The sequence below is a fragment of the Rattus rattus genome, chromosome 17, assembly GCF_011064425.1.
Source record: "Rattus rattus isolate New Zealand chromosome 17, Rrattus_CSIRO_v1, whole genome shotgun sequence".
Classification (NCBI taxonomy): Eukaryota; Metazoa; Chordata; class Mammalia; order Rodentia; family Muridae; genus Rattus; species Rattus rattus.
The window spans coordinates 10,993,685-11,019,613 of record NC_046170.1 but is presented as its reverse complement, the minus strand read 5'-3'; the positions used below and the strand labels follow the sequence as shown (position 1 = coordinate 11,019,613).

Genomic DNA, 25,929 nt, shown 5'->3' with positions numbered 1-25,929 from the left:
CCACACACACACACACTCACACGCACGCACACACACACACGCACGCACGCATATCCATTCTTAAGGCAGTTCATATTGAAAAAAAACCAAGCAAACTTAAATGAACACTGCAACTTAAATTTCCCCTTGCCACAGCTAAAATGACCAGTCTGAACCAGAAAACAAAAGGCAAAGAGAAAAATGGAAGCCAGGAAAGGAAGAAAGACAAATACTCACTGATGAGAATGTACATTTGCATTCTTATTTGCATAAGAATGTAGATGACATGAAATAGAACTGGAGACTAAAGAATCCACAGAGCGCTACCATATGGTCTAGCACTATTACGAGTGTGTATCCATCTAAAAGAAAAAAAACGTGTAAGTTGAAGGGACATCTGTACCTCCATGCTTATTGCAGGACCGTTCGCAGTAGCCAAGATATAGACACAACCTAAATGCTCATCCAGTTAGTGGATAAGAAAATGTAATGAATCCTCACATCCCAGAGCTGTTCAGCAATAAAGAAAATCATGGAATTCTATCATTTTCAGTCTCAGGGATAAACACAAACCAGGGGGACATTTCCTTCAGTGAAGCAAGCCAGGGCAAAACCCCAAACATCCAAACAATGCATAAGAAAACAAATAGTGCATGATCTCATGCATATGTAGAGTGTAAAACTCTCAGCTAAATTGAGTAGTGTTGAGCAGTGATTAGAGACACTGGAGAGAGTAGTAGGGCTGGGGACATGAGAAGAGTTGGCTCAATAGACTTGACATTGCAGTTAGAGTAAACTCTAGTGTATTGGTGACCATGGCTAACATTAATAATCTGAATACTTTGCCACATATCTTGGAAATGGTTTGAATGTTCCCCATGGAAGAAATGAAAAGCTAAAGATGATGAAATGTTAATGTCTTTTATTTGAAATTAGCACAATGTAAACATTTGTTGAAGCACTATTAGAATCATACATATCTATAATTCTCACATAAGAATAAAACCAATTATTTATCTCCCATGCTGTAACAACAGAAAAAAAAAAAAGAAAACTAAAAACAAGAGGAGTGACTATAAAGAAATTTATGATGGACCCTGGAATATATACACTTCATGAAATAAATGGGGATGCAAGGTGTAGCTCAGTTGGTAGAATTTATACCTAGCCTACCTAAGGCCCTGGGCTTGATCACCATTAGAGCATTTATGGAATAGGAAGGTGTTGTAATCTCAGCACTTTACAGGTGGCAGCTGAAGGATCAGATGTTCAAGGTCACCCTTCAGCTAGTCATTAAATTTGAGCCGATTCTGGGTTACTTGACATTCCAATTAGTTTTAAAATGGCTGAATAGATGTATGAACTGCATTTTAGAATATTATACTTATTGATTAGTGATACCATTTTTGAATTGTTGTTTGAATCAAAACAATACATTTAAGGCAGTATTTCTGAATCCTTATAGACCTCTCTGAGGGTGTGGGTGTATCAGAAGCAGCTGATGGGGATACTAGAGGGAAAATATGTCTTGCTTAAGTTTAAACTCAGTTGACCAGTGTTAGAGACTAGATTTTAATCCAGATTGATTTTAGCTTCAGTCAGCTCTCTTAGCTATAGGTTATTGTTAACAAAAAAAAAAACAAAAAAACAAAAAAACAAACAAACAAACAAAAACTATTGCCCTAGAACATTTGTTTTTTAGTAAAACAAACTCTTCACATAATGACAAAGAGAGCCTCACTATACCTTTGAACTACTTCGATATGTTCATAGTTATGAGTTAATATAATTTATGTTTGACCTAGAATATCGAGATGTGTTACTGATTTTGAAGAAGAACATCAACATAAAGGCCCCTGGAGCAACTCCTTATTTCCCCTGTACTTTATTGTTTCCATGGATCCACATCTGCAATCCATTTATTCAGGTCATTTTTCGGTGCTAGCTGTTCTGGGCATGCAGGCAATTTCCAAGTCTATAATTATCTACAGATTCTCAATAACCAAATAGAGCCAAGTCCCTGTCCTACCCACTTGGGTTCCTGTTCTTAGAGCTATCAGACAAATTACGGGTAGACACACAAGTTTGCATTATATCAACTTCTTAACCATTTAAGATTATGGTTACTCTCCCCAGTTTTGGGACTTTAGTCTACAATGTTAACACTTAAAATTGTGTGTGTGTTCATGTGCAATGTGTGTGTGTGTGTGTGTGTGTGTGTGTGTATGTGTGTGTGTGTGTGCATGTGTGTGCCCATGTATGGTATGTGTAACTGAATGTGTGGGGTATATGTGTATGTGTTTGTTCATAATGGTACATGTACATGTCTTCAATGTACATCCACAGGTCAGAGGTAAATACTGGGTGTCCTCTTCAAATGTTCTCCACCTTACTTTCTTTGTGAGTCAGAATTTTAGACTGAATCTACAGCTCACCAATTGGTTAGAGTGTTTGGATAGCAACGACTGTAACCCCAGTGCTGGTGTTATAGATAGGTGTCTCCATGATGGGCCTTTATATGGTGATGGGGATCTAAGTTCAGGTCCTGTTGTGTATGGAACAGGCACTTTAATGACTCAGCCACTCTCAGTACTTCACCAAAACTCTGAGCAGGTTATCAGATGTCTTTTACAAGATCTTATAGCACATTATTGGTTAGCATTTTATTATCTTACTCAAACAGTCTCTGTCCTTGGTTTCCTTGAACATTCACTTGTTCCTGCCTCCTATCTGGTGCCTTATTTAGTCCTTGATCACTTTTTCAGCACTAGGGGTTTCTCTAAGGCTCAATGTTTTGACTTCAAATTCTGTCTGTGTCTACTAATTGTTACATCCTACTCTCTGCTTCTGGGTTGATTTTTCTCTTGATTCTAGTTTTGAATTGATGGTAGTATGGGCTGTTCGTTTTTATCCTTCATTGTTTCTTTCTTCACACACTCAGTTATTCTTTATAATGATAGTTGGAATAGGCATAACATTCTGAGATAGAGAGCTTGGCAGTTGAGCATCACCAATTCTGTGAGTTCAGGTTTCAGTACTGTAGACAAACAGGAGAGGTTACCTGTGAGCTCATATTTACTGTTTCTTATATGTCTTTTGTTTATTCCTCTTACACAATGCCTCCTCTCTGCCTACTTCTCCCTGCATCCTTGCCCATACCTACCCTTTCTCCCAGATCCACTACTCTTACACTTCTCTACAGAAAAACAAAACAAAACAAAACAACAACAACAACAAAACAGGTCTCCTAGCAAAATATGGTATAACAAGATGCCATAACTAAGCACAAACATTCATATCAAGGATGGATGAGGCAATCTAGTAGCCGGAAACATGTCCTAAGAATAAGCAAAATAATCAGGGACACACAAACTACCCATGAACACTTTTAGGAGTCTGTCTGATGTTTGGCTGTAGGTCTATTCGTCTCTACCCATCAGCTGCCTGAGGGATAATAAAGATCGAGCTAGAGCTAGGAACTGATATATGAGTATAGTAAAATATTATTAAGGATTAATTAATTAATTAATTAATTAACTTGGCAGTTATATTTGTTTCCATTATAGGTCTTTGGCTCAACTGGCTTTCTTTCTTCCTTCCTTCCTTTCTACCTTCCTACCTTCCTACCTTTCTTTCTTTCTTTCAATATCTTATATATTCACATTTTAAATGTTGTTCCTTTCCCAGTCTTCCCTCCACGAGCCCTCACCCCACCTCCTCCCCTTTGCCTCTAAGAGGGTGCTTCCTCATCCACATATCCACTCTCATCTTACTCCTTTAGCATACCCCTTCTCTGGGGCATCAATTCTCCATAGCACCAAGAACCCATTAAAAAATTCTGGGTGTTGTGGATCAAGCTTATAGTTCTTATCTTCTGGGTTATCTGTCCATGAGAGCACTCCAGGGTAGTGACAGACACTGTTCCCCAAAACAATGTTGTACAATTCATGAATATCAAAAGCCAAGGTTTTCTTTTAGCCTCTAATAAATACGTATATACAAGTATACACATTTACACACATTTATTTGTGTATGCACAAATGTATAACGATCATCAACATCGCTATCTTAACCAACACCAGCTCCATCCAACTCAAATCCCTCTATTTCTGCCCATCATAGAGTTGAGTCTTTGCTCTCTTAACATTGCAGCATATTCTTAGTTGAACTTTAACCTCTATTTTTTTCTGAATTAACTTAATTTTGTTTTTCATCATAGCTCCCTCTCACATATTCAGGCAAGAATGTTCCCAAAACTCTGTTAGCCATCCCAGATCTGTAAATCTTGACCGACTCCTACTGTTACTCTATTTAACACATAGTTTTCGATTCCTCTGGCAGTTCAGTTGATATTTCTTTTATTTCAAGTAATCATCTAATTCTTAAATTTCCTCTATTCTCTTTTTCTCAGGTCGCCTTTTCTATGTTACCTGAGTAGTTGTTCAGTTCTTCCGATTTCACTCATTTGCTTCTTTGCTTGAAGGTCTTCCATGGCTTTTCATTAGCTACGCGGTGGAGGTTACCTCTGACATCCGAGAGCTTTCCGTCTCCCCAAAACAACAGCCACAGGAGCAACAACAACTAAAGCAACTGCTCCTTTGGGTTGCATTACTTAATGTCGGTGAGGCATGAAGATGTCTCCTTTATTCCTGCATACGGTGTAAAGTTAGGTACAATTGCTGTTCCAGTTTAAACACAAATATGCTGAAGTTCAGCATTTTAAAGTAACTTTCTCCAAATTATATAATTCTGATTATGTGCAGTACAAAATCTAATCCAAAATCCAAATCCATGCATCACTATTGTATCTGTAGAGTAATATCTCACCTCAGCATCTTCCTCATTGCACAAGTGTCCCCATGGTACTTAAATTGAAAGCTGCCTTGTGGTCGGGACCAAATCAACTGTCGCACAGAGTTAGCTGCTGCAGACTCAGCTACAGAGCCTCTACCGGCTTTGGCAAAATGAAAGACAAAGTTGAAGTTCATTCCCGGGGGAGAAAAGGAACTTTATTTCTCTTAAGGAGCTGTGTATTCAAAGTACATCACAAATGACCTCATGTTTGAATACTTAAAATGCTACCAGATGAGTGACTGTCTTTTCTGGAAAGGATGTGACTGATCTAAGATAAGAGGAACATTGGTTCCTCAGAAACCAGACATAGACCACTTGTAAATCTCCTCCTGCATACATCTAGGAAAGAGTAAGGTCTTTGATATTCAGAATCTTTACTTCCTCTGCTTTCTTATAATTTAACCATCACTAGTGCCTTAAAATAGACATATTCTATACATTTTGGAAAAACACAGCCAAAGCATCTAACATCAGGAAACTATCTTTTTTTGAAGTCCAGTTGCTATGTGTATAAGCGTGGTTTATCTTTGTTTTTCCCTTTGGGGTTGGCGTGAAATAAATTGGTGGAACCTTTCAAGCTTAGCAGACCCATTAAAATGGAGGTGCTAGGGGCTGGGATTTAGCTCAGTGGTAGAGCGCTTACCTAGGAAGCGCAAGGCCCTGGGTTCGGTCCCCAGCTCAAAAAAGAACCAAAAAAAAAAAAAAAAAAAATGGAGGTGCTAGAATGTACCAAGTCTGGCTATGCTGTTAGACTTTACCTCAAGATCTCTTTCCCTACCTTCCACCTGACCTCATATATACCTCCATAATATTCCAAAAGCCCTTCTGTCTTCGAAAAAGACAAACGTCCAAGCAAGTAGGAGGTGATCGAACTGTTGTACTTCACTGTGAAGCACAGCACAGTCAGTAAGGTTTGGAAAGGATAACATATAAGTAACTGGCTGAACCTTGTTTACATTTGCATCTTGGAATTCAGAATGAAATTAGCTATAAAATTATCTATAGCTAAATAAACCAAAGCAGGTCAAACCCAAGCAAAAACTATGCAAAATATAACTAACACTTTTCTTTAAATGTGGAGAATCATGATGTTTAGAGCTCTAAATGGTCTCTAATGATGAATTTAGATAAACTTGAAACTATTTAATATTTCATATCTAAAACTTGGCAAAGGTCTGATACATTTGTGACTTTCTGAGTAGCTTGGGAATGAGACAAACTCACTTCCCAAGTGCAATTTCATAAATATTCAGATGGTGGGTGATTATAGTAAATATGGAGAAATATGCAACACATTATTATACTTCTCAATCAAATATGCAAAGCAGTGTTTTCATTCATTGTGTCGCATAAAGAAGTCCAACGTACCGGAATGATTTCTATAAAAGATTCACACATAAAGTTTGAAAAGTAAATTTGATTAAAAAGAAGACTTATGAGATCAGTTGAAAAAGAAGTTGCTTTAAATATAACATAGAGAAAATATTCAAATATTAAGCTGCTCTGAATGTTTTGGTTTAATTGCCTTATTTGCATTCTGCTTAGGTATTCAATTGATCGTCATACTGACCTCGACAGGTTTTTCACGATTAATCCAGAAGACGGTTTTATTAAAACTACGAAACCTCTAGATAGGGAAGAAACTGCCTGGCTCAACATCTCTGTCTTTGCAGCAGAAATCCGTAAGTATTCTCCTAAGGGCTTTGAGTCAACTTTACTAAATATTAATTCTTCTATCTCTTGTCTATAAAATGAAATTGCCGAGAATTGCAATTGTTATGGTTTAGAATTTTTCCTCCTTTTATTGAAAATAGATTTTTTTCTTAAATAATATATTCTGGTCTCATCTCCCCCACTCCCCAATCTACTCCTTACAATTCCTTTGGGATCCACTCTCTTTTTGTCAGTCATTAGAAAATGAATAGGCTTCTAAGAGATAATAATAAAATAAAACAATATAGTAAGATAAAACAAAACTAACACAATAAACCAACAGAAATAGAGGCAATGACAAAGCACAACACAACAACACATAATCAGGAATCCCCAAAACACTAATCCTAAAGCCATGATATATATGCAGAGTATCTGGTACATACCCATGCCGGCATTGTGCCGGTTGCCTCAGTCTTTGTAAACCTCCTATGAATTTTGATCATGTTGATTTAGAGGGTCTTGGTGGGTTTGTGTTTGTTTGTTTGGGGTGTGTGTGTGTGTGTGTGTGTGTTTTCCAACCCCTCTAGCTCTTAACCTTCTCCTGCTTCTTCTTTTCCAGGGTTCCCTAAACCCTGAATAGATAGATTTAATGCAGATACCCTACATACCTTTCAGGGATGAGTGTTTCAGGGTTTCTCAATCCATGTACAATCCCTGGCTGTGGATCGCTGTGTCTGTTCCCAACTGCTATCAGAGGGACTGGCTTTGATGATGATTGAGCCAGACTATGATCTATGAGTACAGCAGAATGACGTTAGGAGTAATTTTGTTGTCACATATTATATATTTATTTTGTCCTTTAAATTTTAATTTTACTTGTGCATCTACAAAGATAAGTAGTCAAGAAGAAATGTTTTCATTTTATTTTGTTTGCATAGATATTCAGAAGGATGGTACATTAGGATTCTCTAGAGTATCAGTACATAGAGACTTAATCTTTCTATGTATGTATTTATATAGAAATGGAATTTATAGGATGACTTAGAGACTGTGGTCCAGCTAATCAACAATGACTGCCTGTCAATTGAAGTCATACGGCCCATGAGGCTGCATATCTCAACTGTTCTCCATCATACATTAAGATCATGAAGAAGTAGGTTCTCATGACAGTGAAGGAATGAAGTGAGAGCAACAGCAAGTAGGCAAAGAGAAAGAGATTTGCTTCTATCTTCTATATTCTTTATTTAGGTCACCAGCAGAAGGTGTAGTCCAGATTAAAGGTAGATCTCACCTCTAAAAGATCTGGATGAAAGTTTATCTTCCCATTTTAAAGATCCAGAAAAGTGTGTTTTTATCATTTCAGATGATTTAATTAAGAAAAAAAAATCTCTCACAGCTGTGCCTAGTTATTTGAGTTTTAGTTAATTTTCTATGTAGTCAACTTAAAAGCCAAGGATAGCTATCCGAGATGGCCTATAGCCCCCAGCAGTTTACAACATATAGTCATCATGTTAAACCTCAAACAACAGCCTCATAATCAAGACTTGTGCCATTTTGCATAGTGATTAACTGGTAACTCTAGAATCCAATCACATGCCAAGCCCCCTGAACCCATCTCCTGGCTGTCCTATTCTAACAAAGGTCTCAGACCCATCATGAGAGCTTCTAATTCAATAGATCTATATTGGAGTTTAATAATTTAGATGGACTGTAAATGACCAGGTGGATTTAATGCTGTTCCCAGGAGTACACTTCGAGAATCATGATAATAAATTACTTACTCTTACAACCAGGTTCCATTAGCAACCTTTGGAATTATTCTCAGCCAAAAATAGAAAAATGGTTTAACATTTTCTAATTTCTGAGTAACATTTATTCCAGAACTCCTTCCACCCAATTTCACACACTTCTGATCTGAGATAGCTTTCAGCCCATGAATATGTGTTAAGGTTTTGTTTGTTTTGTTTTGTTTGTTTTGCATGTTTATTTTAGTTTGTTGTTGTCATTTTGTATTTGTTTTTGTTTTTTCTTCACTCAGAGCTGTAAGAAGTACCCAGTAGAATAACTTAAGAAAAGCAGGAATTTAGTTGTACCCACTGATTCAACCCATGGTGAAACTTGCTCTATCCTTGTGGGCCTGCAACAAGGCAAAGCATCTTAGTAGGCAACATGCTACAAAGCAAAGATGTTCACATCCTGGAAGACAGGAAGCATGTCCTGGAAGACAGGAAGCCAAGTGACTTCCTTCCTGACTTGGCCCTACTTCCTACTTGTTATTATTTTTCCAATACTACCATTATGAAGCTTTCAATAGGTACTTAATTACACTAGAGACCCCTGGATCTAATCACTTTCCACAGCCCATGGTCTAGAAATCAACCCCTAAAGATTCAAGTGTGTCTGGACATTTTCTAATAAACAATCGTGATGCCCTTCTCAGAAGTGCGCATATATGTGGTTGAAGCTTGTTCACACTGGGAATCAGCATGGACTATTAAATATTCTTACTTGGTATTTGTTTACTGTTCAAATTTACTTTTCCCAGACAACAGACATCAGGAAGCCAAAGTCCCAGTGGCCATCAGGGTCCTGGATGTCAATGACAATGCTCCTAAGTTTGCTGCCCCTTATGAAGGCTTTATCTGTGAGAGTGACCACCCCAAGCCACTCTCCAACCAGGTAAGGCTGGCTTCTCCTATTGTGGCCATAAAAGCAATGATTTTAAAATAGAGCTTGCTTATTTTAGTATTCAAGTCAAGTTACCTCCTTCTGTCCATGAAATTTCGTGTGTTAGTCCTGATTTTATGAGATGTTAAAAATCAGTCTGCTAAGGAATTCTGATATTATTCTAATATCATCATCATTTATTTATGAGCTACCTTTCTCTTTCAGCCAATAGTTACAGTTAGTGCAGATGACCTGGATGACACAGCCAATGGACCAAGATTTATCTTCAGCCTACCCCCTGAAATCATTCACAACCCAAATTTCACAGTAAGAGACAACAGAGGTTTGTACCATAGTTCCTATGAATTCATAGACATAGAAATGGAAAACAAATGCCTTTTATATTCCACAGCGCAAATATTTTCACTAATCTAATAATTCCTTCCTGTTGAAGAATAAGTAAGGAATAATAATGCCACTTCCCTTTTGACACACGGACTCATTTGATACTTATGAATAAGTGAATCTAATTTTATTTTCCTCTTTTTTTTTCACATTAGCTTTGATATTCATGAAGCAGCAGGAAAACCAAGTGGGGAAGCTTACAGGGTCAATATGCAAACAACTCCATTTATCTAATTTTTAAAAAAGATTGATAAACCCTTCAGGGGAAGCATGGCTTTATGAATATTGATATCAAGTACAGCATTAAAAGAGATTAGTTCAACTTTGTAAGGCAGCATAATCTTTCACACATAGGCCTTCCCCTCGAAACATAGTTGCAATGCATTGTGGCTGGGAGCAGAACTCCATATCAAAAAGTGCTGGCATTGGTATTGCTAGAAGGGGTTAAGTGTTTGTCCATTGTAAACAATAACAACAACAACAACAATAACAGCAGCAGCAGCAGCAGCAGCAGCAGCAGCAGCAGCAGCAGCAGCAGCAGCAGCAGTAGCAGTAACAAAAGGACCATATTCAATGCAGTTCTTGATCTCATTCTGTCAGTCAAGGAGGTTACAGACTTGTAGATTTTTAGAAGGTGAAGGAGATAGTTTGATTTTATAGACCTAGAGTGGCACACTCCTAGGACAGAGTTAGTAGCAGAGACCAGGAACAAAGAATAAACGTGTTGACTTGCAGACCAATCTGTCATGCTCTGAGCATTTCTTCTCAGAGAAAATTGTGTATGTAAACCTATGATAATGTCAGCCTATGAAATTGACATAACCAATGCCATCATCCAGGGTGGGAAACAAAGGGAGGCCTTCTTGATATAGGTGTTTGAGTAGCTGCATGTTTTCCATATAATTAATGTAGGGCTGTTGCTTTTTCATCACGACTGAGAGCAGACTTAGAGCAGAGACCACAAACTAACATAATGACCACAGTTACTACCCATCACTGTTATAATGCCTACAGTACCATAATGCCAGTCGCCATGATCACTGTGTTGAGGTTCCTCCTGTAGTCTGTTCACTCAGTTTTTAACACACAATAGGAAGGTCATTCCAACTTCACAGATGAGAAAAATGAATACAAACCTTTAAAACGATTGGCCTAAAGTCAACCATTAAAACAGAATGTAGAGCTGAGCTTTAAGCTAACGAGTCAAGTTTGATGTTCCTGCATTAACGTCTTCCTGTGCTGATATTGTAATGGAGAAATATTGTTTATGTTACTTGGATCTAGAGGCAAAGTGGTATGACATATTTTAATATTTTGGAAGTGACTAGAACCTTTAATTATCTGTCTCATAAATTAAAGATATATCAATATGGGTCACTTAGGGGAAATACCCAAGGGGTTTTTCTCTCTCAGTACATTGTTTTCTCAGACAAAGCAAGGCATATCATCTGTAGAATTGTGGTTTCAAGGTTCCTTACAGGAAACCCAGGGTTCTATTTAAAAGTGACTCTTATAATTTCAAAATAGCATCATTACTTTGCATTCTTCGTCCTTAACCTAGATTTTTTTTTCACACTCTTGGCTTTATGTTCAGGAGTAAGTTCTTTTAAGAAATAATTGGCCTGCGAACTGAGATACAGGCATATAATCAACCTCCTACCCTCCCAAACCCACTCTGAAGGTCCAGGCAGGAAGGTTGCAAATTTGAAGATTTGTTGAACTAAACAATGGATTCAAGGAAAGCTTACCCAACTTAGTAAGAACCTGTCTCAAAAATAAAATTAAATAAAAGGGCTTTGATATGAAGCTGCCTTTTAGAGTGTTTCCATGGTGTGCAAGAGCCCTAAGTTCAAAGGCTTAATTCACAGTATAGACGATGGGAGCAAGGGAGGGAGGGAAGAAAGGATGAGGTGGGGGGAGGGAGGGAGAGAGAGACAGAGACAGAGACAGAGACACAGAGACAGATAGAGACAGACAGAGACAGACAGAGACAGACAGAGAGATAGAGACAGAGTCAGAGACACAGAGACAGAGACAGAGAGAGACAGAGACAGACAGAGACAGACAAAGAGACAGAGAAAGAGAGAAAGAGATACTTTGATTTTGCAGAAAACACTAGGGCAGACAAGAATTCTTAGGGACACTTAACTTTCATTAGCCAGAGAGTAACATCACGCATTATTGTTATGGTGTTTCTGCAGTACAGAGGGATTAGAGTGCAGATGAGAATAAACGTATACTTCGATAAGTAGACAAAGTTATACAGAGGCATTTAATAAGGCTTTCTGAGATATCTATTTGGATGTCTGCTTTTTAGCACAAGAGAATCCCCACTAGCAGCTCCCTTCTTTCCAAACTAGTTTCCAGTACTACTTTGTATCAGCAGCTGGCTTTGTTTTTGCATTACAGTGTTAACATCACCTCTGACTTACTTTTGTCAGCAGTGAGGCGACTTGAACAGTTGTCCAGAAACTCTGGGGGAACCTCACAGGCTTGTTATGTCCCTGCTGCTTTTTTTGGTCTCCTTTCTCAAATATTTGTGCTCGTAGTTTTATCGTGTTGATATAATCCCCAAATTACATTGCAAGTCTAATGCCTCACTCTAATCCCAGCAAGATCTGCATGTGCAGGATGCATTCTCAAAGCAGCAGGCTGTTCTGGGCTTTGCGCAGTGTGCCAGCCGAGTTACCCTCATCACCTGCTCAGTCTTATTTATTTATTTATTTTTGGAAAGTGAATTGTATTTTGTCTCCATTAACCTCTGTGAACATTGTACTATGGCATATTGTTCTCCGGATATTTATGGGTATTTTCTTTTGCCACGGTATTTCCTGGATGTCATCTATAGTTTCAGAGAGATTATATTACCACCAATGAGCCAGCCACCTATGCAATTCCCTCCCACCCTCTCTTTTAGGAGAGTAATCCTACAGTTGAGCTATACTCTTGCAGAGAATTGCTACTTTTTAAGAAAAATTACTTTATTAACTATGGCAAACAGTTAATGAAAACTCCCATGTTTAGTGCTATTACAAAACCTCAAAGCAAATACAGTCCTATAATTATCATTTAATAGAGTTTCTTTCTGCTGGCTTCTAAAAGTAATTACACATTGAAGTAATCCAAAAGGAATAATCACATTCCATAGCCTATTAATAGCCTACTGAGTTACCGAATTTCTCGGCAGAGACTATTTTCCAAAGAAAGCACAAGATAATGGTTTAGAGCATGCTGAGTAAAAGTATCAAGTTCCTTTCTCCTTGAGTGTTTACTTCCATTATGTCATGTAAAGAGTCACTATTGTGTTTGCCAAACGTTGTCCTTAGCATCTTTAGAAATGTAAGAGGGAACACATCTTAATAGAAATCAGCCTTTTATTTCATTTTGCCTTACTCCATCCTGCAGTCTCAGCATCAAAGCCGGATCAGCAGGTATCAAGAACACTGTATGGTCCTTCAACACATCAGCCATCCTCAGCTAGTAATATCAGAATGGAGTTGTTGAGGAATTGAGGTACATTTACCTTAAAAACATCAGACTTATAACATTTCTTAAAAAAAAAAAAAAAAAAGCAATGCATACTGGAAAACCTGCTCTTCACTAGTTTATAAAATCTTTTCTGAACCAATCTCACCCAGTTCTTTAAAGAGCCCACCAGGATATGTTATATGTCTTTGGTCACAGTTACAAATGAAACAAGAAAATAAATTGCCAAAAGCACTGATCTACCCAAGGTCATACACCCCTTCTGTCATGAAATTAAGTCTAACTATCTGGAAGTTATTGGTCAGTGCACATGATATGCTAGAAAACCATAATTTTTTAAAGTTATTTCAGTTCAATCTTTGTTTACTCTATAGTTAAATAAGAAACATTCTTAGAGAGGACTCATGTGCAGTTCAGGTGATCAGTCTAGGAATCAGGGAATGCATGAAAAGAAAATGAAAAATGATTTCCTTTCCATTTCAATCACATTCATTGTTATTGCGGTTAAATATATTTGCAAAGAATTTTATGACCTTCTGTTGCATAATTAATATATATCCCTTGTAGGAAAATTAGAAAATACAGACAGCAGAAATAGGATTAAAAATAATAAAAATAACATGATGGTGCATTCTTAAACATAGTCACTATTGTTCTATGGTAGTCCCTTCTAGCTCTTTTTTTTTAAATAAAAATCAACTGAACCAATACATCTGTTTTCCACTCAGAAAGTAATATACATTGGTCTGTGTCAGAACCCTGTGGCAATGCCTTTTAGCTACACTCCTGTTCACTAAAGGACAACATTTGACTGTTGTTCTTAAATTCATTGCTTTGGTACAACTTTGTCAGTTATGTGATTAACTCTTTTAGGATGAACTCTTAAATGACTTGAATAGAACAAAAAAAAATTTTTTTACCAGTTGTTATTTATTTTTCTTTTACTAAAATATAGATTTTTTTCATATAATATATTTTGACTTATCATAATATACAAACTGCCCATTGGAAATGTTTTACTGATTTCTGAAAGCATCAGGAAAATCCCTTCTCTCTGACTTTCTCATATGCACACTAAACTCAGATAAGCATATTTTCAGTCATTAATTGGCAAAAACTAGAAATATTACTTCACAATTCTCAATCCCCTTCATTCTTTTGCTGAATTTAAATAATTTTTCATCGTTTCTTGTTTTACTCTTTTAAAATGGAATTTTAAAATTTTTCTTTATGTATCTGTATATGAAGTGGTCAGGTATGTGCATGTACATCTTTTCGCTACAAATGGCAGATATAGAGTGTCCTTCTGGAGCTAAAGTTACAAGTGGTTGGGAGCTGCCTGATGTGAGTGCTGGGAATCCAATTAGGCCCTCTGCAAGAGCAGTACACCGTTCGTTGCCAGCTGAGTCATCTCTCCAACCCACCTAATTTATTCCTAGAAGGAGGCTATTCACCTTCCTTTCCTCTGTCTTAAATAAGAAACTCAAATCTTATGGTTGAGTTTAAAATCTCACCTGCTTGGAATGTTAACCTTTGGCCTCTTCTTTCTACTGTGCAGACATATGATGTCTCAGCATCTGTTTATGTCATTTTCAATATAAACAATGTATCTGTTCTTTTGTTCTTATATTATCCTTAGCAATGATTTTCTCACCAAAATTAACAACAGTCTTTTCTTCTTCCAGTGTTAGCTTTACCTTTTAGCTTTTTATTTATGACGGTTATGCATCCTTCTGTTTTTCAGTCACTTCAAAAGTCCAACTTATGACTGTTGTTATGCCCAAGAATGTTTTAATACCACTGTAATTATCTCCAACTTCATGTGTAGTAGAAACTGGTGGATTTTTATTCTTCCCATCATATTGATTAACTCCACTGCTAGTGTACTTTTTCCCCCTTAATGGTTGGATGTACACAAATATCAGTGAATGTTTTAGACATTTTCTTTCTAAATTCCCTCTAGTTACTATCTTAACCCATTGGCTTAAACTCTTCAAATGTCTTATATGTCTGCAACTGTTGGTGTCCCACTAAGTTCATCCTGGTCATCATGGTCCCTATTCTCGTGTTTGTGTAGGAAGTACTTATGTCGTACATCATCGTCTGCATTCTGCCCTCTCTAGTATAGAGAATTGAATTAATGTCACAGCAAGTTTACAAGAAAAAATGTAATAAGCTATATTCAAGTCCTGTCAAGGCCATTACACAATGTACACACAGATGTCTCACAGGTATCTGCTTGAGTAACATAGCTACACACAGGCAACTATTGCTGCCATGTTTCCTTTGTCATTTATTACTATTATTCTTTATTATTATTCTTTATTTTATAAATACTACAGTCAATCCCCTATCTCAGCAGTGTACAACTTATTGTTTCTTTTGGAACAATTACAGCCATTGCAGTCTTACAACATCTTTCGTATTAGTAATTTAAAGACCATTTTGTTTAGAATTTCGATATTGTAGTATTGCCAACCCTGAAAAATACTGGGACAATCAAAGATCATATAAATCCTCTCTCATTTTACACACACACACACACACACACACACACACACACACACAAATGCATATATATATATATGTATGTATATATGTATATGTATATGGTAAAGCTACTTGCCTGTCTTAGAAAAGCCAGAGCCCAGTAGAAAGTGAACTAATGTTTATTCTGCTAGTCACTTGATAAAGCATTGTCTTAATATATGCAGAGCTTTTACTGAAGTGGATGGATCTACTTTGTCCCTAAGAGTTTGATAAATTGGTAGAACAGGCAATTTTGACTGAGAAGAAAGAATATATTTCTATAGGATCAAGGCCTCCTTTATATTTCCACACATATGTAGTGATCTCAAAAGCAGATTCTCAGACTAAGAGTCATGGAAGGAGAGTTGTTCACCTTCTGAGGCTAAAACAACAGAGAACCAAGATTGGCTAGGACGGGCTTCTGGCTGGATGTCAATATGAAAACAGGTGATCATTCCAGCCCCTTGTTGCCATCACATTTTAACATGCAGGAACTATACCCACTTCAGGCAACACATTTTGATTATGGAGATTTAGGGTACTGTGCAGTCCAATATCAAAGGCTATTTCTCCACCATCCTTTTTCTTTTAGTGTCACATTTTTTTTATCTTTATTAACTTGAGTATTTATTTACATCTTGATTGTTATTCCCCTTCCCGGTTTCTGGGCCAACATCCCCCTAACCCCTCTCCCTCCCCTTTTATATGGGCTTCCCCTCCCCATCCTCCCTCCATTACCACCCTCCCCTCAACAATCACGTTCACTGGGGGTTCAGTCTTGGCAGGACCAAGGGCTTCCTCTTCCACTGGTGCTCTTACTAGGCTATTCATTGCTACCTATGAGGTTGGAGCCCAGGGTCAGTCTATGTACCTCCCCACTGGGCTACATCATCATCATAATGCTTACATTAGCATCCTAACCTGGTGTCATGGAGACGATTATCATTAGGAAACTTTGATTTTTTTTTTCAGTATAATGAAAAACTATGCAGGTAAAAGCAGCATGCAATTAGAAGCCCATGTTCTAGACATAAATTTTTGAAGCCTGAATTTATTTTCTCCATTTATAGAAATGCTACCATCTTTGCATGACATAAACTTGTAATTAATTCCAACATTTGCAAAGTTTTGCCTAAGTGGGGAAAAAGTAGAACTTGTTATCTACTTTCATTCATAGCTGAAAATATTGAGAATCAGGATAAGAAGCCAAGGTACTTGAAAATTTTTTTTTAATCCTGGGGAAATACATAGCCTAGAACTGAAGCACAAATGTGGTCCTTACTTATGGAGTGTATGGACTTCCGTGTGGGCAGTTGCATTCGAAGCTTTGGTGACATTTCCAAGAATTCATTTTTCTATCTGTGCCAATAAGTTTCTCATCCTCATTAGTCTCCTACTCAAAGAGAAGAGCTTCCAGAAAAGTATTAATATTCTCTGAGCATTTTCAACAGGCTGACACCACACTAAGTGTTTCTGTGCATAGAAGCAGTGTTAATCCTAAATATATTAATTTCATGTCTAAAAAGAAATAACAAATATGGAGACGATTCAACATGTAAGTTACTTCTATTTGATCCTTTAAACTGAGTGATTTGACTCTTTACAGGCTTTTGATAAATAGGAAAGGAGTCTGGGAAGTCCCAAAACATAACATTTAAAACTAATTCAATATTCATCTTTTTATAATTCCTTCTACTTACCATGTAGAAGCCTATCTGTCCCTGTAAATGTGCCTAATTTAATCACTTCTTTTCCTTTTATAAATCTAAACTAAGGGGACTTACAAAGACATGGGGTGAGTGGCCAGCTGCTTAGAAAAATTTAGGTGAAAATTATACATAATCATTCTTAGAGCGCAGTGTTTGTTTCCAGAAAGGAGTTCTATTATTGTTGTTTGTGTCTTCTCTCATGAGTCCATTTAGAACTGATTTTCACTTGTTCCTGATAATATTTTTTTTTAATTATTGACCATGTTCTGGATGGATCACAAGAAATCCCATCATAGGCTACAATTCTAGTGCTCAGAACTGCTCATATGGTTTATGTGTTAAGGCAATTTAGATCATTTCAATGTGAGGTCAAATTCTTAAACAAGCCTCCTGTCTATGACCTTAACCCTTTACTAAGGCCCATGGGTGGACTTGGCATTGGATGCTAAGTTTCTGTTTGGCAGATTCGGTTGACATTTTGGAAGACAAGAGGACAATCAGAGGAGTATGTTACGTCATTTAGTTCTAGTATTGGCAAATTATGAATAGTTCTCCTTGTTTAAAAGATGAGCAGGTGACACTCTAGACAGGATTTTGCAATTGGTATTTCTGGAAGACTTGTAGTATGTTTCTTTCCTATCTTCAGAACTAATCCTAATCCCTTAGTCCATAGGCATCCTTTACTAGAAGATATTCAAAAGAATATCTTTAATTCTTCAGAAGAAGAATTAAAGATCTCACTGCTATATCACTCAGAGATTAGACCTGGTTCAGCCATCCCAGAACTTGAAATGCACTTTTCTGTAATAATTTTGGTGCTTCTTAGAGCAGCTAGACTTACAGAGAATGACACATTTCGGACTCACATATTGCTCATGTTTTCAGAACTGATTTACACTAGTGTTTGGGTTTCAATTCCTTCCCTATAGAAACCCGACTTCTAGGATCTGAAGAGGCAAGCTTGTGTGGATGACTTGTTGAAAAATAGATTTAAAGTTATTACTTCAAAAGTTTTTATCAGAACAAAAAGTAAACATGCTCAGTTCAGGTTCTTTTCAGCCATGATATCATGGTGTTAGAGTAGAACCTGCATAGTCAAGCAAGTCAAGGTCTGCTATGGAGTTCAGCTATATTACAGTTAGTCTGACTCAATTAATTTGCTTATGTTATGTATTTTAGTATTTATTTTATTCATAATGTCTATCATGATATTTCAGGTCATTGAACTGGAGTAAAGTTTGCAAATGCTTAGTTGTCTTATAAGTCAGGGAAATAGAAAAGAGACAATGTCTTTAAATAGTTTATTATCGACACATACATTAAATTACTTTGGGGTAGTAGTGTCACAGGGAACAGAAAAGCATCATTAGGAGACTATTATTTGGCTAGTTTACTTTCCACACTATTTTGTGTAATACACGTAACTTTTTCCCAAAGAGAGAAGCACAATGTACCAATCACACAAAACCCTGAAAATCTAAAAGTGAAAGACTTAGTGCTTTGACTTGGTAGAGGGGTTGGCAGTCCTATGACTGAGAAACTGTTATCCTAGAGATTGTCAAAGTCAGTGAATCAATATGGCTTACGGTCAGCCCCACTCAGACTGTATGTTCAACCTTCCACAAGAATAGGTCTACCAATAAAATAATTTTTGTTACCAAAATCCATAAATTTCACTTTGAGATTTTTGGATATTTTTTTCCTACTACAGGAACAAATTTACGGCCTATCAAGCTACTTCAGGCTTTCTATTAGCTGTAGAATTCCCTTTGATATAAATTATTGCTTCCTAAGCTACAAAGAGACAGTCCACATCAGCAGATCAGGGTGATGGAACATGTGCAATTCCTACTTTTTTTTAACCAACTTTTCCCACTAGGTAAGATAGCCTGTATTTTGTAGCTTCCCATAGAGTGAACATGATGAGGAAGCATTACTACAGAGAGGTTATAAAACATGGAGAAATATGAAAGCTACCATCTGGAATCTTCGCTTAACTTTTCCCAGGACCTAATTACACTATTCGCTCAACTAATATTATGGAATATCTGCTGTGTGTCTGACAGTAAAGGGCCTGAGATGAATCAGATTAAAATCCCCTGTTCTCTCAAAATCCCTGATCTCATTGAGGTTAAAGTGGTTTTGTTAACAAATCCTGAGTGATGTGTAGAATATGTATTTCTGTAGAAACAGGAATATACAATGTGATGAGTCACCTCCTACAGAAGTAAAAGAGAGGCCCCGGAGGCATCCTTAAAGAATGAGTCTGGGATGTATTCTTGAGCCAGGAGAAATCCAACTTTCACAATAGGAAGAATAGCCAATTGAGGCAAGGAAACGGGTGAAAAAGCAGCTGGAAGAGCAATGAGCACTACCAAAAGAACCAAAATGCAAATGCTTTACTCCTTCTTTAAAAGGGAAACAAGAATACCCTTGGGAGGAACTAGGGAGGCAAAGTTTAGAACAGAGGCAGAAGGAAAACCCATTCAGAGCCTGCCCCATATGTGGTCCATACATATACAGCCACCCAATTAGAAAAGATGGATGAAGCAAAGAAGTGCAGGCCAACAGGAGCTGGATGTAGATCTCTCCTGAGAGATACAGCCAGAATACAGCAAATACATAGGCGAATGCTGGCAGCAAACCACTGAACTGAGAACAGGACCCCTGTTGATGGAATCTTAGAAAGGACTGAAAGAGCTTGAAGGGGCTTGAGACCCCATATGAACAACAATGCCAACCAACCAGAGCTTCCAGGGACTAAGGCCCTACCCAAAGATTATACATGGACTGACCCTGCACTCCAACCTCATAGGTAGTAATGAATAGCCTAATAAGAGCACCAGTGGAAGGGGAAGCCCTTGGTCCTGCCAAGACTGAACCCCCAGTGAATGGGATTGTTGGGGGGAGGGCGGTTTTGGGATAGGATGGGGAGGGGAACACTCATATAGAAGGGGAGGGGGAGGGGTCAGGGGGATGTTGGCCTGGAAACCGGGAAGGGGAATAACAATCGAAATGTAAATAAGAAATACTCAAGTTAATAAAGATGGGGAAAAAAGTAATTTATTAAAATTTCTGTGAAAATAAATCAAAATAGAAACAAAAAACGAAACAAAACAAAAAAACAAAAAAACAAAACAAACAAACAAAAAAAAGAAGTGATCTCTCCACAATGGGCTTTACTTCGTTTGGGACAACAGACTACGTTATGCTGGAAACATGATCAAGTCTAGATAAAGAAAACACAATGCCGTGCTTCACCATCTTAGGCTGTGTAACATGAATGAGAATCTATGAATCAGGTGTAACATGCTCAATGAGTTGGTCACTTATTTCATGTTTGAATTTCAAAGAAACAAGAATGTTACTCAAGTATTTGTACTTTACTGAAGGACTTCCTTTTCCTATAGCGCATGAGTGGGTTTATGTTTTGGGTGAAGCTTGAGGAAGGATGTGGAATTTCTCTAGAAAATTCAAACCCAAACTGCCAAAGAACAAATCCTAAAATGCCAATTTCTCAAATTTATTCCAAAATGTAGATATGATTCTGAAATCCTATAATGCTATTGGCCTCTATTGACATCTAGTTGAATTAACAAGTGAGAAAAGTTCTAACTTTGACCTCGGTAATCTGAAACATGTCTTCAAGCTGGCGAGCTGCAGGCAACTGCCATAGATATGGTCCTATGATGAAAACTTACCCTGTCTCTCTCCTTCAAACAGATAACACTGCAGGAGTATATGCCCGACGTGGAGGGTTCAGTCGGCAGAAGCAGGACCTCTACCTCCTGCCCATTGTGATTAGTGATGGTGGCATCCCACCTATGAGTAGCACCAATACCCTCACTATAAAAGTCTGTGGGTGTGATGTGAATGGGGCACTGTTGTCCTGTAATGCTGAAGCCTACATCCTGAATGCCGGTCTGAGCACTGGGGCATTGATCGCCATCCTTGCCTGCATCGTCATTCTTCTGGGTAAGGATCTCTCTGCCCCATGGTCCAACGGATGCACATGCTTCAAGAGACTTATCCAGTACAGGGTGACTGCAAGGACTGTACTGTGTACATTCACACAGTTTAAAACAAACCGCAAGATGCAATAGCTCTCGCGAAGTCTATTGCACAGTGGGTAAGGCGGCTGAGCTGGCCAATTTTGCTGGAAGAATTTGAGGAAGATCCTAATGTGGACTTTACGTGGTATGATAGGACAGTAAAGCAAATGTCATCAGTAAGCTGGAGGGACACTGGAAACAGTTGTATAGCTGAAGAATTTAGGCAGAAACCTGATATATGAGGGAGGTTTTTCTGTTTAAGAATAGAAATGAAAATGGATTAGGAGCAATGGAACCAAAAGAATAATTATTGTTGCAATGGATAGATGAAGAAAGAGGACCTCTGTCAGAAGAAGCAAAGCAGGGATCTTCTAATTACCTGCAGCATCTATCCATCTGCTTGCTTTGACTTATGGCCATACCCATGAGCTTCTCCATCAGTTGGTGATGAGGTAGGCCTTACCTCTGCTCATGTTGTAACAGAACCAAGTACCACTGTAGGACTTCAAATGCAAGGCATCTTACAACAAATTTACTCATTTTCTATAGGATGAATTAATAGGACCACCTCCATAGGAAGGAGGCAGAGAGGTTGGTTTAGCAGTTATTAGGTGCTATTTGGGAGTCAGACCCTATGGAAAAGTCTGAGAGATATAGACAGATGTCTTCAAAGTTTCTATATTGGATGAATTCAGATTCTCAAGGAAGGAATTCACAATCAAATGAAGGTACACTGTTGATTCTGTGGTTGGGACATAAGGTAGTATAGATGTAGGTTAGAGAATGTCAGACATTGGACAAAGGTGTCAGACATATTCCTAGAGAACATGCACAAATTCTGGAAGTAGAATTTTATAGCTAATGAAAGATGCTGTACTGTGTGGGTGCTCCAAACTAGGTATAAAGCTCTCTCAAAAATTAATGCTAGATGTATAAACCAAAGTATGATAATAAATGTTAGGTCATGGAGCAGGAGCCGATAGCTCTGTCTTGTTTCGGACATGGGATACCAAGAAATGTTCCTGAGATGAACAAAAAACCAAAAACAAACATAAACAAGCAAATAACAACAGCAAAACAAATCCATTAGTCAGTTAAATAACAACAACAACAGAAGTGAAAAAGGAACCTGGGGAGGATGAATATGCAGCAGAGAAGTCACAGGGCTCATGGAACTTGTGTAATCTGAGTTAAGTCTAGTTTCTAATCCCTGATCCTTAGAAAGATGTGAACCCAAAGCTCTCACTTAATTTGCCAAAAGCAGCTGCAAGCTTTGTTTTCTGCCTTGTGTGGGAGAGTCTTCAAACAAATGATTTTTGGAGCCTCCTGATGAGAGTGGGGAGGGCACTGAATCGATAGAAATTAAGAAGTATCTAGCATTCCATATAAATGATTGCTGGCTCTGCCAAGTGCCCAAGCCTAGTGGAATACTTCTCCCAGGAAAGATAGGATGGCCACACCTGTGTTTATAAATAGCATTCCATTTTTATGTTCATTAGGCAGTATATTTTTCTTCCGAGGGTTTTTATAGTTGCCCCCTCACTCTTATGGTAAGATTTACTTCTGTATTACAGAGTAGGGCCTTTGGACAGGAGTCGCCTATTTTCATAGTCCTGAGCGAACATTTTAATCTTAAATGTGGGGGAGTCAGTTACACTTGTTTGCAAGAAGAAATAGGCATTCATGTTCCTCTTTCGGGAAACAGTAATCCTCGCTGATTCTTCAGAGGACTGCCAAATAGCATTGCGATTCATTTGCAAAACACTGAAGATAATTCCAACCTGTCAGTTCACAGGGCATGATGCTCTCAGGGCAGACTGTACAGACAGAGGCAGGTCAGCGTGTAGCTCTTTGGGAGTTCTGGGGAAAGATCCTTTCTCTCATCACTCCAGGTTCTGAAGCAGAGCACCTGTGGGATGACTAAGCAGGCAGGTTAGGCTTAACTTTGGGTTGGCTGACATTCTTTTTCTTACCCTACAGTCATCGTTGTGTTGTTTGTGACCCTGAGGAGGCAAAAGAAAGAACCACTCATTGTATTTGAAGAAGAGGATGTCCGGGAGAACATCATAACCTATGATGATGAAGGGGGTGGTGAGGAAGATACCGAAGCCTTCGACATTGCCACCCTGCAGAATCCTGACGGTATCAATGGATTTATCCCTCGCAAAGATATCAAACCTGAGTATCAGTACATGCCTAGACCTGGGCTGCGACCAGCACCCAACAGTGTGGATGTGGACGACTTCATCAACACAAGAATACAGGAGGCGGATAATGATCCCACGGCCCCTCCCTATGACTCCATCCAAATCTATGGTTATGAGGGCAGGGGTTCCGTGGCTGGGTCCCTGAGCTCCTTGGAGTCTGCCACCACAGATTCGGACCTGGACTACGACTATCTACAGAACTGGGGACCTCGTTTTAAGAAATTAGCAGACTTGTATGGCTCCAAAGACACTTTTGATGATGACTCTTAACAATAATGATACAAATTTGGCCTTAAGAACTGTGTCTGGCATTCTCAAGAATCTAGAAGATGTGTAAACAGGTATTTTTTTAAATCAAGGAAAGGCTCATTTAAAACAAGCAGAGTTTTACAGAGAGGAAACATTTAATAAAACCGCAAGGACATCAAAGTGGAAAATACTGTGAAGTACCTTTTCCCACTAAAAAAAGCAAATATTGAAGTTGTTTATCAACTTCACTAGAGAAAAAAACCACTTGGCACACGAAATATTTAAATGAAGGAAAAGTCCACAGTGAACTTACAATGAAGGGAAATCGTCTATGTGTTATGAACATCTAAGTCTCTCTTATTTTATTTTTTAATTTGTCAAAGAAGCTTCCACAAAATTAGAAAGGACAACAGTTCTGAGCTGTAATTTCGCCTTAAACTATGGACACTCTATCTGTAGTGCATTTTTAAACTTGAAATATATAATATCCAGCCAGCTTAAACCCATACAATGTATGTACAATACAATGTACAATTATGTCTCTTGAGCATCAATCTTGTTACTGCTGATTCTTGTAAATCTTTTTGCTTCTACTTTCATCCTAAACTAATACGTGCCAGATATAACTGTCTTGTTTCAGTGAGGAGCACCCTATTTCTATGTCATTTTTAATGTATCTATTTGTACAATTTTAAAGTTCTTATTTTAGTATACATACAAATATCAGTATTCTGACATGTACGAAAATGTTACAGCATCACACTTATATTTTATGAACATTGTATTGTTGCTTTAATATGAGCTTCTATATAAGAAGCAACCTTTGAAATAAAAAAAGATTCTTTTTTAATTCTGGGTTTCATTCTTAACATTGAAAAAAATAAGGGTTTCTAATGATCCATTTATATTTCTAATTTAATTGTTATCTTTTAATAACCCTATTTATGATCTGTTGTAGTCTGCTGCTCTTATTGTTTATTTAAATCAAATATGTTTGGGTTTTTTTAAAGATAAGATTCTGTATCTTCATGTAAATTATTTTTGTATGTTCTGGCTTTTCCTGGAGTATATCTTTAAAGAAGGACGTTAGAGATCTAGACTAGCCTATGATTAGCCTATGGTTTTACAATATGTTATATATTATGCATTTAACTTGTGAACTCATAGTTATGAGAGACAAATTCATGAGGACTGTCAGACCTCTCGATGTTCTAGATATAGACTTGATGGCCCACCTTGAGCATTGTGGCGTTGAAGGGGTTCATAGTCAAAACCAACTCTGGTTTTCCATATGTAATTTTTATTAGGATAAAGACTGACTGACAGTTGAAAGTGCTCATTTTTTTCCTCCTGTAATTTTATTTTGTCTTCAAATAATATAAAATTTCACGTCTTGATGAGAGAAAGGACAATTCACTTTCCAACCTTTATTTTAGAAGATGCTTTGGGTCATGTACTCTCAATGAGATCAGGGACTATGTTGAACAGTGATGATTGATGTCATTTGATCTGTGATATGCCACAGTCATCTGCAGTTGCCTCTAGTTTCCTGGAAAGTGGAACTTCTGGGAAGGACCTTTCACTTGTACAACGGACCAAAGGTCCAGACAAAGCAATACTTGGGAAGACACCAGACAGAGTCACACTGCAACTACTTCCTCTCCTTTTCTTGAAACACAAGACACATGCTGTTTTTTCCCTTGGATTATGGAAATTTTTTGTTCTTTTTTACTTCATTGTAGTTATTTTTTGAGACCTTATACACTATTTTTTTATGATGTGCTCACTCCCAGTTTACAATGCATCGACATCGAATCAGTTGACTAATTCAATGGGAGAAAATCAGTGGACATGCCACTTGAGAGTCTTTTATCCCAGGAAGGAATGTGCATTCTAGGTACTTGCAAAATTGCAGGTTAAGTTTATTTTATAGATAGACTTTGTAATCCAAAGAATATTTTGCTAGGTTTACGCTGATCTCCAATTGAATTGAAATAACTGACTAACTCAAAAGGAAAACGAACCTTGTTTACTCAGCTGTAAGTCCCCTCACCATCACAATGATTCTTTTACTTATATAGGAATGTAGTCAGAATAGAGTTGACAACTCCATTTTCACATTTTTATGCCAAGGAA

General features: G+C 37.7%; 1 protein-coding gene across 2 annotated transcripts in view; it reads left to right on the top strand.

The window, feature by feature from the left end:
- The window catches only part of Cdh11 (cadherin 11), a 154,691-nt gene extending 129,566 nt beyond the window's left edge, over positions 1–25,125 (top strand). For both annotated transcript variants that reach the window (XM_032887461.1, XM_032887462.1), the window contains exons 9-13: positions 6,379–6,515; positions 9,035–9,168; positions 9,382–9,499; positions 21,009–21,260; positions 23,318–25,125. In XM_032887461.1, the coding sequence (XP_032743352.1) occupies positions 6,379–6,515; positions 9,035–9,168; positions 9,382–9,499; positions 21,009–21,260; positions 23,318–23,814 (1,138 nt within the window). In that variant the 3' untranslated portion in view covers positions 23,815–25,125. The remainder of the gene's footprint in view (positions 1–6,378; positions 6,516–9,034; positions 9,169–9,381; positions 9,500–21,008; positions 21,261–23,317) is intronic.
- The last annotated feature ends 804 nt before the right edge of the window (positions 25,126–25,929 follow it).